The sequence below is a fragment of the Doryrhamphus excisus genome, linkage group LG17 (assembly GCF_037039965.1).
Source record: "Doryrhamphus excisus strain RoL-2023G ecotype Guam linkage group LG17, RoL_Dexc_Guam_v1.1, whole genome shotgun sequence".
NCBI lineage: Eukaryota > Metazoa > Chordata > Actinopteri > Syngnathiformes > Syngnathidae > Doryrhamphus > Doryrhamphus excisus.
The window spans coordinates 11,579,421-11,600,299 of NC_136373.1; the positions used below are offsets into that span (position 1 = coordinate 11,579,421).

At 44.0% G+C, this 20,879-nt stretch overlaps 1 protein-coding gene across 3 annotated transcripts in view; it reads left to right on the plus strand.

Annotated features, from left to right (window-relative positions):
• LOC131137599 (copine-5-like) overlaps window positions 1-20,879 on the plus strand; it is a 185,620-nt gene that overhangs the window by 134,316 nt on the left and 30,425 nt on the right. For all 3 annotated transcript variants that reach the window (XM_058085726.2, XM_058085727.2, XM_058085728.2), the window contains 4 exons: window positions 2,906-2,952; window positions 3,639-3,820; window positions 8,092-8,219; window positions 19,549-19,651. In XM_058085726.2, the coding sequence (XP_057941709.2) occupies window positions 2,906-2,952; window positions 3,639-3,820; window positions 8,092-8,219; window positions 19,549-19,651 (460 nt within the window). The remainder of the gene's footprint in view (window positions 1-2,905; window positions 2,953-3,638; window positions 3,821-8,091; window positions 8,220-19,548; window positions 19,652-20,879) is intronic.

The window sequence follows — 20,879 nt, forward strand, 5'->3', positions numbered from 1 at the left end:
CGAGTGACAGCATTCCAGCAGAAGTCCTGAAGAGTGGGAAACCTGTACTACTGGAGCCCCTGCATACCCTTCTTTGTAAATGTTGGGAGGAAGGACACATTCCGCAGGATATGCGTGATGCAAACATTATCACCCTGTACAAAAACAAGGGTGACAGAAGTGACTGTAACAACTACCGAGGTATCTCCCTCCTGAGCACTGTGGGGAAGGTCTTTGCACCTGTCACCCTTGCCCGCCTGCAGACCCTCGCCTGCTGCGTCTACCCTGTGTCCCAGTGTGGCTTCCGTGCTGGCCGGTCAACAATAGACATGGTATTCTCCCTGCGTCAGCTCTAAGAGAAGTGCCAGGAACAGCAGATGTCTCTCTGTGTCGCTTTCATCGATCTAACAAAGGCGTTAGATTTGGTCAGTAGGAGCGGACTTTTTCAGCTCCTCAAGAAGATTGGCTGCCCCCCACACCTGCTTGCTGTCATCTCCTCTTTCCACGACAACATGCACAGCACAGTGTGCTTCAACAGTGCCACGTGCGGGGCTTTTCCTGTCCGCAGTGGTGTGTCCTTGCACCAACGTTCTTCTGCATTTTCTTCTCCTTGCTCCTTCAATATGACTTTAAAGACTGCAGCGAAGGGGTGTACATTCCCACCAGAGCCGATGGCAAGCTTTTCAACATTGCCTGCCTTCGTGCAGAGACCAAAGTGAGAGAGGTGCTCATCCGCAAGATGCTCTTGGCATACGGTCAGAAGTTTCTCCGCTGCCTGCAAGGAGTTTGGGCTCACCATCAGCCTGAAGAAGACTAACGTCATGGCTCAGGGCACAGATCATCCAACCATCGCCATTGTTGGGCATGTGCTGGAGACTCTGGGAACCTTCTCCTACCTTGGGTCCTCTATCGCAAGCTCACACACACTGGAAACAGAAGAAGGAAACAGCAGAATCGCCAAGGCTGCAGCAGTCATGTCAAAACTGCGCCACATAGTCTGAAATAACTCCAGTCTCCCGGAAAAGACTAAGATGCATGTCTACCAAGCTTGTGCGCTTAGCACCCTCCTCTATGCAAGGCATGAGAAGAGACTCCACAGCTTCCACCTAAGACGCCTACGACGCAGTATCCACATCCATTGGCAGGACAAAATCCCAGACACGATACTACAGCGAGCTGGCATGAAGAGCATGGTGGCCATCTTGAGGGAGAGACGTTTGAGCTGGCTCGGCCACGTGCGCAGGATGGATGCAGGTCGAATACTACAGTGTACTTCAGTGTGTGTCAAAAAAAATAACAATAAAAATAAACAAATAATATCAGAAAGGCAGGAAGTGAACAAATGTAAATTACAGATTGTAAAAGTACCAGATGGAGGGGTAGAATACAATAATATTTGCTTCTTCCTACCCCCTTTGGACATGTGGAACTGTGGTATCAATACATCTTTGGGAGCCAGCGGTCGGGTTGAAAAATGTCTTTGGTAGTGAAACAGTTGAGCATATCCCAAAGAATTCCCAAATACATTTTATCCCCAAAATACATCCAGTACCTCTATGGGTCAGGCACAGCTACATTCCTGAAGGGTTTATGAATGACAGACAGATGGGTGGATAATTCATTCAAGCAAAAATGGACAAGATGGTTTTGTGAATGTTGGGTGGACATGAGGAATGATTTGTGGGAGTTGAATAGACAGATACAGTAAATGTTTAGCCATTTTTACACATTTTGAGCTGAATGGATAAATTACAGTAAAGTCTCGTTATATCGATATTGGTTATAACGAATTACTACTTATTACGATACTATTTTCATTTCCCGGCAAATTTCTAGTCTTTTATGATATAATTAGTTCCGTTAACACGGTTATTATGATAATCCGGTTACTACGATGCCCTTTTCATCTCCCGCCAGCCAATTTGGTCTGCTTATATCGATACAAAAGCAGCTTAAATCAATCTTTGCTTAAGGATTTCAATACCAAAAAAGAACACGGCGAACGGCTGCTTCCAGTCAACTTTATTTTTCACACTTCCACCACCAGAGCGCAGCACACACACCGATTCCCGCACTTCCTGGTTCACAGGTCATGCTCAACCCGCCCCACATAGCTGGCCAAACACATGCCTGCAGCAGAAGAACCAACTGACATAGCATACACACCTATTCCAACGAAGACACAAGCGTACAAATACATGTATTTAATTGTGTTGTATTCAGATATCTTTTTATCGCTTGCAATAATCACTGTTTTTCATATGTACATGCTGGCGTTCGTGGTTTCTCTCGTGTGTATAGATTCTATACAGGCGTGTGTTTGGCCAGCTATGTGGGGCGGGTTGAGCATGACCTGTGAACCAGGAAGTGCGGGAATCGGTGTGTGTGCTGTGCTCTGGTGGTGGAAGTGTGAAAAATAAAGTTGACTGGAAGCAGCCGTTCGCCGTGTTCTTTTTTGGTATTGAAATCCTTAAGCAAAGATTGATTTTAGCTGCTCGACATTGTTCTATACTATAGACATTGTTCTAACAATGTCGAGTGCATTATTGCCCACTTTTAATGCAGTTCGGCGCAGGATCGGATATATGGATAGTCCGGTTATATCGGTATTTTTTCCGCCTCCCGAGAATATCGATATAACAAGACTTTACTGTATTGATAAAAGCTGACTGGACCAGAGGGATGTTTGCATGAATGGCAGATGACCAGGGAGAAGAATTGACAGACAAATGAAGGAATGAGATGGTTCGAAGTGGAAGCATCTTGGTAAAAGACAATCTGTGATATTATTATGAACATTGTTTGTGTAATTTAGATCCAACTATTGTCAGCTTGTGTAGCAGAATGAAAGGTGCCTCATTAAACTGGTGGGGTGACATTCACTCTCTGCTGATAAGAGCACCATTCCTCTGCTCATCTTTTTTAGGACGCAGATTCACTTCACAGTGGCTATTGACTTCACAGCATCGAATGGTGAGTGTTGCATTTATTGAATGCCTGGGCTGCTTTGTTTTCTGGTCACCGTGGTATTTTTTGTAGTTTCTTAATGGATTTACCTATTTGTTTTCTTTCAAACAATATTATTGCACTGTAATAAAAGGCATGCACTGAGACGGTGATTAAAAAAAGGCTTGGCATACGTACCTAGCAATGCCTTGCAATTTATCCACACAGCCAGGAGGGAAGGCCAGGGTTTGATTCTCCTCTTGGGAATCTCTGTGTGGAGTTTGCATGTTCTCCCTGTGTGCGGGTGGGTTTTCGCCGGGTACTCCAGTTTCCTCCCCCATTAAAAAAACACGCATGCTGGGTTAATAGGTATGAATGTGGTTGGGAATGGTTGTTTTGTCTATATGTGCCATGTGATTGGACACCAGTCCAGGGTGTATCCCCGAAGACAGCTGGGATAGGCTCCAATGGAGCCAATGGATCCATCCAATGGATGGATTGATATTGTACATTATATACCACTCTGAGCAGAAAGAGCATCTGAGCTACATAGTCAGTTAATAAATTGAATATTTACATCACAATTATGTCCCCTATAATAAGTATGAACTTTTATTCACATCATCTTATTTAGTGATGGTTTCTTTAATCGCATCTATCAGTTGATGGCCACTTTGAGGGCTCATATCAATGATTTTGACTTCTCTTAACAGGAAATCCATCCCAGTCCACTTCCCTCCATTACATGAACCCGTACCAGATGAATGCCTATGCCATGGCCCTGAAGGCGGTGGGGGAGATCATCCAGGACTATGACAGTGATAAGATGTTCCCTGCTTTGGGATTTGGTGCTAAGCTGCCCCCTGATGGGAGAGTTTCTCACGGGTTCCCTTTGGTGAGGCATCAGTGGTGTTCATTTGGTTCTATTATATTTTAACATTGTTTCTTACATTTTCATACCCTCATCAACATGTTTGCATGGATGGGCACACATCCTTCTACTTTCCTCCCATGATATATAGTCAACTCCATTTATCTTTTATAGTGTAACTTAATTTAGCTTAGGCTGACTGATTCTTAAATCAATTTGGCTTCTCTCAGCCAGCTAATGTGTTCTGGCTCTTGATTATTAGTATTGTACAAGCTAATGAGAAACTGTCTACAGGGTAACATTTGCATCAGTCCACGTTTACATTAATATCCAAATTCAAATTAAGATTCATCACACCATATAACAATTCATTCATTCATTCATTTTCTACCTCTTATCCTCACAAGGGTCGCAGGGGGTGCTGGAGCCTATCCCAGCTGTCTTGGGGTGAGAGGCAGGGTACACCCTGGACTGGCCGCCAGTCAATCACAGGGCACGTATAGACAAACAACCATTCACACTCACATTCATAACTATGGACAATTTGGAGTGGCCAATTAACCTAGCATGTTTTTGGAATATGGGAGGAAACCGAAGTACCCGGAGAAAACCCACGCATGCACGGGGAGAACATGCAAATTCCACACAGAAATGGCCAAGGGTGGATTTGAACCCAAGTCTCTTAGCTGGTCTACGCGCTAACCACATGACCGCCGTGCAGCCCCATATAATAATATAATACATTATTTATGTGTGATTACAGACTGTATTTGTATTTTCACCAAAACTGACACAAAGGTTTTGTATAGGCTTGAAAAAAATGTATGTTTGTATGTACATATGTACAGTGGTATGATCATTTTCGGGATTTTCCTTTATAAATCAATAGTTGTTGAATATCTTCAACCAGAATCCAGACCCTCATTAAAAGCTATAAGAAGCATTTATTTCTGCAAAAGGAGGATCTACTAAATATTGATGTCATTTTTCTGTTTTGGTGCCCAAATGTATACACCTGGCTACTTTATTTTAAATAATTATTGCACACTTTCTGTATATCCGTAAAGTTCATTTCCCTTCTCATCTATCCCTGTGTTGGTCTGCTATTTGATATATTTACCTGGAATGGATGATCCCAACAACCAATCATTTATACAGCAAAATGATCAGGGGTACCCAAACGTTTTCATACCACTGTTTATGAATTTACTCCGTTCACTGCACAATAACCACAAATACGTATGTATTCTTCTTCTCCTATCAGATGTATAATGGTAATTATGCATTGGAAAAGAAAAAATAAAATATAAAATGATAAAATTAAAATTGCAATTGTGCCTTTAAAAAGGGACAAAAATCAGCTAATTAATGGCCGTAGTAATAAATAGTAATACACCATGTGCATTAAACCTCTGAGTATATATATATACAATATACTGGATCTTAATTGTGGACATGTTGTTTTGTTTGGACTCCATGGCAGTTGCATCGCCCTTGTTCATATTTCATCATAAGATTAATAGATCACACAGTGGATTAGTGGTTAGCATGTTGGCTCCACAGTCAGGAGATCTAGTTGGCCATCTCTGTGTGGAGTTTGCATGTTCCTTCCGCGTGGGTTTTCTCCGGTTACTCTAGTTTCTTCCCCCATTCCAAAAACATGACTCCAAATTGTCCATAGGTATGAATGTGAGTGTGAAAGGTTGTTGTTGTTTGTCTATATGTGCCCTGCTATTGGCTGGCCACCAGTCCAGGGTGTACCCCGCCTCTCGCCCAAAATGAGCTGGGATAGGCTCCGGCATACCTCCAAGACCCCAGTGAGGATAAGCGGCATAGAAAATTGATAGATGGAAAAACAACTAGTGCCTGTCCAGTGCTTCTCTCTCTAAGTCAGGCGGTATAGGCTCCAGCCTACCCCTGCAATCCTAGTGACGATACGCGGCATAGAAAATGGATGGATGTTTTTGGTAGATCAGGGTGAACTGTGAGAATTAGCGACATTTGGGTCTATCTCTTGAATGTGAGTGTAAATGGCTGTTTGTTATATGTGCCCTGCGATTGGCTGGCCAACAGTCCAGGGTGGACCCTGCCTCTCTCCCAAAGACAGCTGGGATAGGCTCCACCACGTCCGCGAGGATATGCGGCATAGAGAATGAATGGATGGATAGGTCTATCTCTCCAAAATCTCCAATGAGGGGCACACAACATTTGCCATACCATACACTCTATATCCTCAAAACCAATATAAAGTGTCACGCCCTGTGTAGGTTTTTGCATGACGATCTGTTTATGTTCCCTTTTTGGGCCTCAGTTTCCGTTTGGATGCTCTTATTTTGTGTATACTTCCTGCCTATCCCTGTTCTGTTTTCCTTTGATTTGCATTCATCTCTCACACCTGTTTTTTATTTCAGTGGTGTCTATTTACTTCAGGTGTGTACTCTCTCGTTGATCGTTTTTGCGTATGTGCTTGGTGCATGCCAGTTGTTTTGCTGAATCGCATAAAGTATTACAATACCTTTTACCTGCATTTGTGTCCTGCTTCTTGCATTGTGGGGTCGCAATGCAACGCCGACAAGCCTGAATGGGACAGAATGCTCCAACCAAACGAAGATGACCTTGCAGATATGGACTTCTGAATCCTGCAAGAGGAGTGTGCAAAATTTACGCCAGAAGAGTTGGAGGACATGGTTTGGGGGTCGGACGACACACTTATCCCCATGGTGTGGGTGTATCCCAGACCTGCCACTGACACCAACTCGACTGCGACGCCGACGCACGTCTCAGCCGGCTCCAGCGAGGACTTTGCTGCGTCACAAGGTGAAGTCTCCTCCTTCCTTGTTTCCTCGCCAAGCCAAGGTGCAACCCCACAAGCCACCACCAGGGCTCCCGCTTCCTTCTTCTGAATTCTCATTGCCTTGATGCAACATGAAGAGGAGAGCAGCTGACCTTCTGCTCACCTGCCTAAGAGCTCCAAACTCCCGCTGCCCTCGTCCCTTCTGGCATTGCCTCTTGTGCTACACGGAGAGAGGTCAGTGCACTTCCCACGCCTGCACCTTGGCACCCAATGCTTCAGACATGCTGTCACAGCCCTCCAACGCCCCTGGCATTGTTGATGCTCCAGACCCCCCCAGAGTCCACACCATGCAGCTTCAAGCTTCTGTCCTCCCCTGCTCCTTTGCTGCACTGCTTGATCCTCCAGAACCCCCACTGAAGCCCAAACCATGCAGCCTTAAGCTTCAGTCCCCCCCAACTGCCTTGCCCTGTCGATTGATGCTCCAGACCCCCCCAGAGCCAACACCGTCCTAAACTTCTGTCCCCACCGGCGTCGGCATGGACCTCGCCTCCTCGGCAGTCAGACCTTCCGGGTGCCTGTCTCCACACCACGTTAGAGGTCAAATGCAGCTTCTGTTGGGGACATAGAGCAGGGGGAACTCTTGCCACTCCACCAAAGCCCCTCTCCTCCCTTGCCTGATTCCTGGTCCAGCAGTGAACAGCATCTGGGATCTGCCTTCAGAAGAAGGATCTAGTACATGCTGCCTGTGGAAAGGGGGCACATTGCCATCTTCTGGGCATCTGAAGAAGCGCAGCCTGCTCCTCCTGTAAACCAGGAGGTGATGGTCCGTCTCCTTCCTGCTGGCCCAGGTTCACAGCCCGGCTCTCCCGTCTGCAAGCCAGGGGGCCAAGACGACTCCTGCTTCACCTCCTTTGCGTCAGGCCCAGACGCTCCCAGTCATTTGGGCCGTCCCAAAAAGGAGTCCTGCTTCCGTCACCATTCTGGTCGGTCCTGCCACCTTTGGCGGCCCAGCCATTCCCTCCGTTGCCCAGAGGGGTCCCGCTGACCCCACCAGGCTTGTCTCCCCAGCCGGTTCCCGCCGGCAACCCACTTCCGGTCTTTGGACTTTCTAGGACGTCTGGGATCCGTCCTTGGGGGGTATTCACTTCCTGCATTGCCCTGTTCTGTTTTCCTTAGCTTTGCATTTTTCTCTCGCACCTGTTTCTGTTTCAGTGTGTTTTCAGGTGTGTGCTCCTTCCTTTGTTGGATCATTGCCAATGTGCTTGGTGCATGCCAGTTGTTTTGTCATATTGCATAAATTTGCATATATTTTTTTTACCTGCATTTGGGTCCTGCTATCCTGGGGCCGCAACATCAACAAGCCAACAAGCGTGACAAAAAAGGGCTCCTTCTTATTTCTGACAGAAGTGACATTCCAGAACCTGAAGACTAAATCACCACTGATGCTATTGTTGCCATGTGGTTCTTTTTGAAGTTCACTGTTTTCTTTTGTTTTTACCAGAATGGTAACATTGAGAGCCCCTACTGCAACGGTATGGAGGGGATTCTGGATGCTTACCATCGAAGCCTTAAGACAGTTCAGCTGTATGGACCCACCAACTTCGCTCCTGTTGTTAATCATGTGGCAAGGTAATTGCTAGGGATGAGCGAGTACACCACTCTCTGTATTTGTACGTATATTATGAAAATAATCAATGAGATCCGGAAAGTATTCACAGCGCTTCATTTTTTCTACATTTTGTCATGTTACAGCCTCATTCCGAACTGTATTAAATTAATCTTTTACCTCAAAATTCTACACAAAATACTCCATTATGACAATGTGAAAAAGTTTTTTTTTTACTTTTTTGAATTTATTAAAATAGAAAACTAAGGAATCACATTTACATAAGTATTCACAGCCTTTGCCATGAAGCTTGAGCTCAGGTGCATCTTTTTTCCACTGATCATCCTTGAGATCTTTTTACTGCTTAATTGGAGTCCACCTGCAGTAAATTCAGTTGATTGGACATGATTTGGAAAGGCACACACCTGTCTATATAAGGTCCCACAGTTGACTGTGCATGTCAGAGCACAAACACCAAGCATGAAGTCAAAAGAACTGTCTGTAGACCTGCGAGACAGGATTGTCTTGAGGCACAAATCTGGGGAAGGATACAGAAAAATTTCTGCTGCTTTGAAGGTCCCAATGAGCACAGTGGCCTCCATTATTCGTAAATGGAAGACGTTTGGAACCACCAGGACTCTTCCTAGAGCTGGCCGGCCTTCTAAACTGAGCGATCGCGGAAGAAGGGCCTTTTTCAGGGAGGTGACCAAGGCCCCGATGGTCACTCTGTCAGAGCTCCAGCGTTCCTCTGTGGAGAGAGGAGAGCCTTCCAGAAGGACAACCATCTCTGCAGCAATCCACCAATCAGGCCTGTATGGTAGAGTGGCCAGACGAAAGCCACTCCTTAGTAAAAGGAACATGGCAGCCCGTCTGGAATTTGCCAAAAAGCACCTGAATGACTCTCAGACCATGAGAAACAAAATTCTCTGGTCTGATGAGACAAAGATTGAACTCTTTGATGTGAATGCCAGGCGCCATGTTTGGAGGAAACCAGGCACTGCTCATCACCAGGCCAATACCATCCCTACAGTGAAGCATGGTGGTGGCAGCATCATGCTGTGGGGATGTTTTTCAGCAGCAGGAACTGGCAGACTAGTCAGGATAGAAGGAAAAATGAATGCAGCAATATATAGAGATATCCTGGATGAAAACCTGCTCCAGAGCGCTCTTGACCTCAGGCTGGGGCGAAGGTTCATTTTTCAGCAGGACAACGACCCGAAGCACACAGCCAAGATCTCAAAAGATTGGCTTCAGAACCAATCCGTGTATGTCCTGGAGTGGCGCAGCCAGAGTCCAGACTTGAATCCGATCGAACATCTCTGGAGAGATCTGAAAATGGCTGTGCACAGACGTCTCCCATCCAACCTGATGGAGCTTGAGACTTATTGCAAAGAAGAATGGGCAAAACTGCCTAAAGATAGGTGTGCTAAACTTGTGGGATCATATTCAAAAAGCTTGAGGCTGTAATTGCTGCCAAAGGTGGATCAACAAAGTATTAAGCAAAGGCTGTGAATACTTATGTAAATGTGATTTTTTTGTTTTCTATTTTTAATAAATTCAAAACATGTCAAAAAAAACCTTTTTTTCACATTGTCATAATGGAGTATTTTGTGTAGAATTTTGAGGTAAGAGATTAATTTAATACAGTTTGGAATGAGGCTGTAAAATGACAAAATGTAGAAAAAGTGAAGCGCTGTGAATACTTTCCGGATGCACTGTATATTATGTGTATGTACAGTACCGGTCAAATGTTTTGGAATACCCCAATGCTTCCAGTTATTTCCTAAAATTCAAGTAATTCACTTGTAAATAGTTTGAAATTGTACAAAGATAAGTGGTGATGTGCCAGAGGTTAAAACAAAGGTAAGGTTACCCAAAACAGAAAAATAACAGGCCTGTGCCAGGGACCACAAATGGGTCAACAATTTAAACCCGTTCTGAAGAAATGGAGGTTGATCAAGCCTTGACAGTAGGTGCAACTAAATCCTACAAGTGTCCCATGTTCTGGAGTGCTAGCTATCCCTCTGTCTGCATAACAGTGTTTGGAACACACTGTGGTACTACACCCTTGTGAACATCAGTAGATAAGCATTGTACTAGAGTAAGTAATTTGTTGCTACACAAGTGGCATGAAAAAAGGTCACAAAAGGAAGAGAGACGAACCATCTTAACACACTCCTCCAGAGAAATGTGTTTTTGAACTTTGTGTACAACTTCTAAAACAAATTATTGTGTACAAATTATGTACACAAGAAGCCTGTTTCCTTCAAATATAGTATTGGTCACTAATCTGTCTACATCTGTGTCAGACAGCATTCATAAAGAAGATGCTGACGAGACAGCATGAGCATTTTGCGCAAGTGTGTCTTAGGTTGGCTACAACAAAAGGTCAATGAAAGGGGTGGTGGGAGATGTCCAGTCAGTATCTGGTGTGACCACCATTTGCCTTGACATTTCCAGGTAGAGCACATACTCAACAATAACTTCACCACACTTCAGTAGTCCATGGACTCCAGAAGGTATTACTCTCAATAACATGAATCTCTGTTACCTCTCTCTGGACCAAAGTCGGCTGACCTAGAGTGTTATAACTTAGTATAGTCGGTTGCCGTCTCACTCTTTGAGGTCGCTGTCTCACAGGGTCAGTCTCACCATTGCTTGGCTTTTCTAGGTCACGTTCAGAATCTTGAATCTGTTCTGGCACACCCTCGTCACTCTGTAGTGGCAAATCTTGTGTGACAAGGACTTGGTTGAGGTTGGAAGGGCACTGCTGATGAGTTGAGTGCAGTCTTCCAGGAACAGGTCTGAGATACCACTGCCGCTGTTGTCCTCATCCGATGTGTTGCTGTTCTCTAGCTACTGTCTATGTGGAGGTCGGGTCTTCCGCTTTGTGACAGATTCTTTTGGGGGCTGGCGGTCTGTGTTGGCAGGTTTTCCTGGGGCAGGAAGTCGCAGGGCAACAGGAGGTTCCTGTGCAACACCACCATTGAAGAGCTTGTGAGCAACGTTTTTAGTTGCTTTGTTCTTCGTTGCATAAGCTTGTGCAAACCTCATGAAGTTGTCCATGACTACCCATGACTACTAGTATGTACTCATAGCCTTGCTTACACTTTTCCAGGTGGAGGAAGTCTATGGACACGAGCTGGAACGGGTAAGTGAACTAAATCGAGGTGCACAGATCTGCTTACTCGGTTTCTTCTTAATGCACTCACATACTTCTGTAACAAAGTGTTCGACTTCTTTTGCCATCTGTGACCAGTAGAACCTGTCTCAAATCAGGTCCAAGTGTCCCATGTCTTGATGGAGCTCCTTGAAAACCAGGGAACGGTAGGCTTTGGGGACAACTAGCTGCTCTTGACAGGTGGTGTGGCGGCGCAGGACACCATCTACATCGATGTGAAGCTTCATCCATTGCTTAAGCAGTCCAGCTACAGCAGGATGCTCTGCTTTCACCTCCATCCATCCTCTACTCTATGACTTGTACCAGAGCACAAGACTTCATCTGTTTCCTGGCCTCTGTGGATCTGTTCTGGTTTAAAAGTCGGGTTGGAGTCAACATCTTTGATCAAGGTTAAGGCACTGACCGTAATAATTCCAACGTCTTGGCAAGAACGATGGAAACCGAGTCGCAGCTGGGAACCGTTCTCTTCTAGCTGTGACTGGGGCAGTTTTCTCACAAGGTGGCGGACTAAGCAGGCTATCGAGTGGGCAATTTCACTGCTGTGTTATTGTGCAATACAAGAGAAGTTGGTGATGAAAGGCCTATAATAAGAGAGGAAGCCAAGCATCTGACGTACCTCACCGGTGATTGTCGGTGTCTTCTCCTTTAAGGCCAACACTGGCGACAACTCCACTGGATCTATCGTGTAACCGTTGTCAGTTACCAGCTTGCCTCGGAACTTGACACAGCGCTTGAACAACTCACACTTCTTTGGGGTCAGCTTGACAGCATATTCTTTGTAAAGCTGGAAGACGGGCCGGATGTGGTCCAAGTGCTCTTCGAAGTTATCACTGTGCACCAGGTTGTTGTCCAGGTACGGGAGGTAGATGGTGTCCCTGAGGCCTACTAAACAGTGTTCCATGCTCCTCTGGAACTCAGCGGGTGCAAAGGGGATACGGACTAAGGATTGACCGATACATCGGCCGGCCGATATATCGTGCCGATATTTAATTTTTTTTCCTTGTATCGGTATCGGCCAATACGCGCGTGGGTTCGCCGATGTATTATTCCACCGCATGATTTACAGTCAGGCATCCACCGTGGCAGCTTTGTGTTGCCCCAGAGGCAGAGGACCCCGAAACACACGTAGTCGCGGTACCCCGCCCCCACTGTTGAATCACATCAAGGACGCGTTTTCACAAGTAATAGAGTTAGCTTGCTTTTAACACTTTACTCAGCCCATCACATTTCACTGGGTGATCGCTAGGCATAACAGTTTAAGTCACGGTGTGACAACAAGAAAGCCCAAAAACATCACATACCAACGCAACAGACAAATAAAAGCACTCTCACTAGTTGAGCAGAACAAGAATGAACAACTATGCAACTTTAAATGCGTGTCATGTCATGTGTGTGCGCTCTCTCCGAGCACGCACGCACACACACACACACACAGAAGGAATTGGAGCAGCCGTGTCTGCTTATGAGAGGTCTTTATCGTGCACAACACGAACTTTAATGAGAGCAATGTTTTATATATCTTACTAAATTGTGTCAGTGTGATGTGTTTGTGTGTGTGGAGGCGCGGGGGGGGGGGGGGGGGGGTCACGCTGCGGAGGAGCAGTCATCACATCGATGTTAGATAAATTTAAACTACGACAGAAATGTTGCACATGGTTGAATATTTATTCCTTTTAAAGTTGATAATGCCGTTTAAATGTGTGTTTAAGAAAGCTGAATCCTACTGTGTTCAGTGTTTACATTTCAATAAATATTTGTTTAAACATGAGACCTGTAACATTTGTTATCATGATAATTTTTTCATGTAAATTGAGGGATCGAAAGCAGTATCGGCCACAAATATCGGCTCAAGCAAAATCGGCCATCGGCTAAGGATGGAAAAAAATCGGCATCGGCCCCAAAAGAAACATACCGGTCGATCCCTAATACGGACCAAATGATAAAGCCCCCGGAGTGTGATGAAGGCAGTCAAGGGGTGGCTTTCTTCATCCAAGATACCCTGGTGGTACGCCTTGCCCTGATCTACCACTGAAAACCAAGAGCTCCAACCCAGCTCATCCAACATGTCCTGAATCCTTGATATCGGGTGTTGGTCTGGAACTGATTTATAGTTAAGCTCTCTATAGTCACAACAAAAGTGAAGAGTGCCGTCCTTCTTGCAGACACACACTGCCAGGGATGAATTGGGGGACTGTGAGGGTGTAATCCAGCCTTTGTTAATCAAATCCTGCAGATATTCTTTTACTTCTTGGTGAAGAGGCTTTGGGACGGACATGTAAGTTTTCTGCTCAGAACGTGTGTCATGAAGCTGTGCATTTTTCGTTTACTATGCTGGACTGTAGGGACTCAGTAGTCCCATTCTGTTTCCCCTTGGCGGTCTCTGTGCTTGGCATCCACGGGAATAGTGATTCTCTTGTCCACATTTGAAACAGTGGATGCAGGTGTCTCCTGTCCCCTCTTCTTTGCATTTTTTACAGCCTTTTTCTTTCTGTCTTGCTACCATGGTGTGACGAGTTTGCGGAAGGAACCGGGTTCGGATTCCAGGATGCAGAGGACACCGTTGTCAATTGCAGTTCAAGTCTTTTAATTGGCTTTCGTGACAACAAGGGGGTAACCAAGGACTACGACATGAAAAAGGAAAGAAAAGATGCCGCGGGTAAAAACCAGGAAATCAAAGTACCAACAGGGATCGTGGGGGCCACAGGGCGTGCAGCAGGAGCTGGAGGGCACCCGGGATGGTCGATGTAATCGGAAGGTCAGAAGTGAGAGCATGTGGCGTGGAGACCAGAACAGTAGCCGAGTGCCCTCCAGTCGCCACAGGTGGGTATAAATGGGGGAAATGGAATGAGAAACAGCTGTGGCACGTCCTGTGGCTCCTCCCAAAGTGGGAGTGGAGAAATCTAAAAGGGACAACAGAATTAGTAAGCAATACAACCAAAGGAACATGACAATACCACCCAAGCTACCAAATCACAGTTCAGGTGGAGCGTGACACATGGGTTGGCGGGGGCTGGTTACCATCACAGCCATAAATATTTGCTTCATTTCTTTGCAAAGTTCTTCTATCATCTGCTGTGGGGGGTCTCTGAACAGCTCTCTGGGCTGCCTGGCATTCTGTTTGGAGCTCTTGCACCTTGGGAATCTTGACTGCAGTGGACCTTTTTCGTTTCTCCAATCTTTCATTTTCTAGCTTTGAAGCTTCAGTGACGGTCTCAATGAGGTCTTCGTCTGGTATGAATAAGTCACTTAGGAGAGGGACCTGCCTTCAACACCATCCTCCCAACTCTGCTCCAGGAGAAGCTCTCCCAGCTGAGCATGCCTGACTCCACCTGCAGGTGGATTACAGACTTCCTGTCTGACAGGAAACAGTGCGTGAAGCTGGGGAAACAACAAACAACAACAAACAAGCTGGGGATACAAAAACCATCAGCACCGGATCCCCCCAGGGCTGCTTTCTTTCTCCTCTGCTCTTCTCCCTGTACACAAACAGTTGCACCTCCAGTCACCAGTCTGTCAAGCTCCTGAAGTTTGTGGATGACACCACCCTCATCGGTCTCATCTCTGACGGCGGTGAGTCCGTCTACAGGTAGGAGGTTGACCATCTGGTGACTTGGTGCAACCTGAACAACCTGGAGCTCAACGCTCTAAAAGCAGTGGAGATGGTTGTGGACAACAGGAAGAATTCAGCCTCTCCTGTCCCCATCACCCTCTCTGACTCTACGATTGACATTGTGGAGTCCTTCCACTTCCTGGGTACCATCATCTCCCAGGACCTCAAGTGGGAGCCGAACATCAGCTCCCTCACCAAGAAAGCACAGCAGAGGGTGTACTTCCTACGGCAGCTGAAGAAATTCAGCCTGTCAAAGACAATGATGGTGCACTTCTACACCTCCATCATTGAGTCCATCCTCACCTCCTCCATCACCATCTGGTACGCTGCTGCCACTGCTAAGGACAAGGGCAGGCTGCAGCGTGTCATTCGGTCTGCAGAGCAGGTGATTGGCTGCAATCTCCCGTCCCTCCAGGATCTGTAAGTCTCCAGGACCCTGAGCCGTGCAGAAAGGATTGTGGCCGATCCCTCTCACACCCGACACAGACTCTGAGATGCTCCCCTCTGGCAGGAGGCTGCGGTCCATCAGGACCAAAACCTCACGCCACAAGTACAGTTTCTTCCCGTCTGCTGTCAGCCTCATCAACAAGGAACGGAACACCCCTGACACTCTTCACACCCCACCTCTGCCTCATCCTGCCACTCACTATATGCGTTACATTAACGCTCAGTTTGGACTCTTAGAAATAACAATCAGACTGCACTTCCGGAATAACAAACAAAAAACAGACTGTGTACATATATTCATACTGTTTATTCTGTATATTTTGTATTTTAATTTTTTAATAGATGTGTCTGCACCTACTTCACCAAAACAAATTCCTAGTATGTGTTTGATCATACCTGGCAATAAACCATTTCTGATTCTGATTTTGATTCCGACTGTAATTACTGCTTCAACTCTTTCAGCTTCTGGGTGTCCTTTTTCACTCCCATTCTCAATCTGGCGGATTAACCTGAGGTAGGATAGTTTATCCTTCTGCCCATGCTCTCCAATCTGTCCACATACTTTGAACTCTCTCCTCAGCGTTACCTCTTGTTGAGTATCTGTCAACATTCTTGGAGGGGTTTGTGCAGGGTTGAATAGTTTTGGTCCTAATATTGACCCCTGGGGTACTCTGCACGTAATATTGTCAAATATTGACAAATATATGAACTTGCAAATGTGTATTCTCCTAGCTGTACGTATTGCTTCCTGTCAGCTAAGTAGCTTTTGACCCAGTTCAGAACTAATCCTCTTATTCCGTACCTTTCTAATTTAGTTATTCAGATGTCATTGTTGATTGTCTCAAAGGCTTTTGTCAGATCCATGAATACTGTGGCTGCACACTTCCTATGATCTATAACGTTAGTGATTTCCTCCGGAATTTTGATCAGTGGCATGGAGGTTGAAATGTTAGCTCTGTATCCATACTGTCTCTGATAGTAATTTGTTCACATTAATAAATTTATCCAGCCTATTGTTGAATAGCTTCTCGATAATTTTGGATAATTGTGGTAGTAAGGAGACTGGCCGATTGTTTGTAAATTGGTGTTTGTCACCATTTCTAAAAATTGGAACAACCTTTGTTGTTTTCCTTACTTGGGGAAATCTTCCGGTCTGAAAAGATAAATTACTCATGTACATAAGCGGTTCTACAATCTCGTTAACTGACATTTTTATAGTGTCCATTTCGATTCCATTACAATAAGTTGATGTTTTTGCTTTACAATTTTTGACAATATCAATGATTTCCTATTTTGTTACATCTGTCAGAAACATAGAAATTAGGATTCCTTTCTATTGTTTCATTAATTTCCTCCCTTGTCCTTTGTTTCGGAATCTTTTCTTGCAGTCTGGGACCAATATTGACAAAGTAGTTATTGAACGTTTCAACTGTCTCATCCATATCATCATGATAGGTGTTTCCCACCATGAAATAATTTGGGTAGTCTGTCTTGTTGTTACTTTTCCTGATAATACTATTTAGAATGCCCCAGGTTGGTCGAATATTGTTTTTGTGCTTGTCTAATAGTTGGCTGTAATATTCCTTCTTACACACTCTTAGGATTGTAGTCAACTTATAAGTCTTGTATGTTCTTTCTGATTCTTTAGTCTGTTGAACTATGAATTTCCTGTACAGTGTGTTCTTCTTCTTGCAAGCATTAGTAAGTCCTTTTGTTGTTTTTCTTTTGCTTCTTTGACTTTTCCTTCCAGGGACAGTTCTTATCGTACAGGATCATATAAGTATGTAGAAAGTGTTCATATGCTTCATCCACGTCTTTGGCACTAGACACACGCTCCCATTTTTGTTCTTCTAGATCCTTCTTGAAAGCGTTGACTCTTTCTTCAGAAAGTAGTCTTTGGACAGTCTTTGTAGCCTCCATTGGTCTGTTGTTGTAATGATGGTTATAAATTGAAGATATCAATCTATTTGGTCATCAAGTCTATATTGCAAATGAAAGAGCTATCAATATAGGTCATAAAAATGCATGCTATAAAAATCCTGCACACACCATGTATTTTATATATTTTTTTAATTTTTTTTTTGGATTTAGTGCCTTTTGGCTGAAATAAATTTGAAGTCACCTTTAACTTCTTCAATGGCATTGTTGTAAAATAATGTAAGGTGCTTTAATGTGCTATGCTAATAAAATAATTACAACACAGAAGCCATTCTCAACATACAATACAAAATAATAATTATTAATTCAGTTAATAAAAATTTTATTAAAAGCAGTGCTCATATTTGACTGCACCATGAAGGTGACAGTGACAAAAATCATCTCATTACAAACTCTTTACATTGTATGTTTTTTAGTACAAGTAAAATATTGTTTCTCATGAAAGTTGGAGGTGTCAAGGTAGAGACATGCCTTTTATGGCGTAAAAAAAACTTCCATGTTACAGAATACTGTAAAAACACAATTTGTGTTCTCCTGAATTGCATAACATACTGTAACTATCATACGTGTACTTAATGTACACAAACAAAACAGGATGTGCACTGATACTGGCTTTCTGTATGTGCAGTGCCAATTGTATTCTTCTCTCTGATTGGTCAGATTATCAATAGATGGGAAACTTGGGCCAATCAGAATAAAGAATAAAGAAAGGGATTTAGCTCCTTTTGGTTGAAATCTGAAATGGAAATAGCGCCTTTTGGTTGAAAGCATAAATTTGATATCACTTTTTTCATATTTTTTAAAATGATTTCAAGACCAAAATATGTGATTTGGATACACATGACAGAGGCCTATTAAACTCATGAAAAACATGCAACTTAGTGAAAATTGGATTTAGCGCCTTTTGGTTGCAAGCTCTTCAATTGTAAACACTGGAAGATGATCACTGATAGCAGGCCACTAGTGGTTTTGTTATCAAAATCATTGGTGAATATATCGTCGATTAGAGTGGCACAATGGGCTGTTATTCTACGTGGTCTGGTGATTTAGGCAAACAAACTTAAGCTGTACATTGTATCTATAAAATTGTCAATTACCTTGTTCTTGTGTGGATTCAGCAGATCGATATTGAAGTCTCCATGAAAATTTTTGATTGTTATCTGAAAAGGTTGTTTTGATCCAATCTTCAAACATTTCTATCCTTGAGTGTGGCGTTATTATGGGCGTTACTTATGAACACGTTTTTGCGTTGTTCTTTATAGATTTCAATTGTTATGCATTCCAGGATATTGTCAAGAGCAACTGATATATTATTATTATGTATCCGGTCTATGTCCTTTTCCAATTCCAATTGTTTGTGATTTGTAAAGCCAAAGGTGTCCAATTGCACATCTTCTTGTGTCATAATGGTGATGTTTAAGTCGTTTTCCATTTTCAAGTTAGAGTAATCTTAGACTTGTTCCAGATTCCTTGTTCCAATATTCTTGACAACGAGACAACCCTGGCTTCCGGTCCTCCATTTAACTTGATGAAAATGTTGCAGTTGGCACTCTAAGTAGCTTGAATTTTTCCCTGCTTTCTCAGGTCACGTGCTTTCTTCGCAATTTCAGCATTACGTTTGGTCAGGTGGTCATTCATGTAGACATTTGTACCTCTCATCTTCTTTCCCTGTTTTAGTACAGTGGTCTTGGTTCTTATAGAGAGTATAGTCTCTCACCACTCGATGTTACAGCCCGGAATGTCCCCACAAAGGTTCCGAGATATTATGGAGGTTATGGAGGCTAAAAGCAGCCACCACCTTGTAACGGCTGTCGACTCCTTAGAGTTCGTTGATGTGGTGAGTTCAGACCTCGCTTGTCCTGTATTAAGACAGAGTTGTCACAGGGTTCCCAGCGGAGTAATTAAAACTTTAAAAAACTTAAAAACTCCAGGAACAAAGCCAGAGCTCATGCCGCCCATGTCTGTCCTTGTCAACAGGAGGTGAAGTTAAATTCTACATTCAGCGTTTGTGCACGCCACGTGGGTGTAAGGGGAATTCATGTTTGCAAAAGGCATGTAGTACTCGTTCTATGAGTTAGAAAAGCACTGCTGCAGATCACTTTTATACATGCCCATGTCCTTGTCTGCATATGTTTTCAATGTTCTACATGGCTTATGTTTTTTTTTTCTCTCTCAGGTATGCAGCAGCAGTGCAGGATGGATCTCAGTACTTTGTCCTGCTCATAATCACAGATGGCGTCATTTCGGACATGGCTCAAACTAAGGAGGCCATCGTAAATGTAAGTGCTGTTCTAACACCACCCGTAGGATTATTTTCTCTTATACCATGATACTGCTCTCAGGGTTTTTTGTACTTTGAAGGGTTTGCAGTTCAGTCAAAGAAGATATTAAAGTTTCTGGGATGTTTTCTGCGCCACTTGTTTCCTCTCTTATGAACGCCTATGTTCAATTTTGCTGAGATGTCTGGGATGCCTGAGGTGTTCAAATCCTTATCGTCAGGTCTGCTTGAGTAACTGTCAGGTTTTTGGCTCAACCAAAAACTGCTAAAATATTGTGGTGTTGGGTATATTGTTTTTCCAAGCTGCTATTGCATGTGTAAGCTATAGAGGGCAGCCAGGTTCAGCATGCTGGTTAGAGCAAGCGTTTGGAGGAAAAAGGCCAGAATAAGAGATGGAGGAAGTGTTGGGGAGTGCTATGACGAGAGTCAGCGTGAAAGACAGGAAATGCTGTATGCTGCTGTTACAAATAAATGGCGAACTGTATACAGCCATCCTGACGTGTAATTATTCAGCCGCCATTACAATATCATTGTCAACATGACCCCCCCCCCACACACACACACACCCCACCAACTTAAATGTACCAAATACCCCCCAGAAGTGCATCCAATTCTACACAAGTTCCCAAGCCTTACTTACTTAACCATTTAAAGCCAATGTGAACGTGACACTGCCAACACCCTTAATATTAGCGAGCTAATGCTAACAGAGCCAACAGGAGAAGGCCCAACCGCAGAAGTAAATAGCAGCTAAATGCAGCCCAACAGAATAATGTCCCGGTCAAACTCCACTATTACTGATAGTTGAAAACAGTATCTGAAACCCAGTTGAGGTGAAAGGTAGTGTGTTTACAAGGCAAAATACAGATGCTAACTAACTAAGTTGATCCTTCTGCATTGCTGGAAGGTGCAGGCTGACAGCTCTGTGTCACGCTGTCCCCGCCCCCGACTACTGAACACCAGTCACTCATTGGCTGATCTGGGCATGCACTGCGGTCTCACCAAGAAACGCAGCTTTCTGATAGGATGTTTTTATTGTTCCCCCAATACTAATATTTTTTTAAGTATTTGTTGAAATTAATTATTCGTTAAAAAAAGTCATTATTCGTGCCCTTTGGAATATCATAGTCCAGTTCGGTTAAGTGTGGTGGGGTTAACGTTCACAATTATATTTTATTAGATTTTGGTCCATCCATCAATGGGATAAGGCTGTTATTATTTTTTTTTTT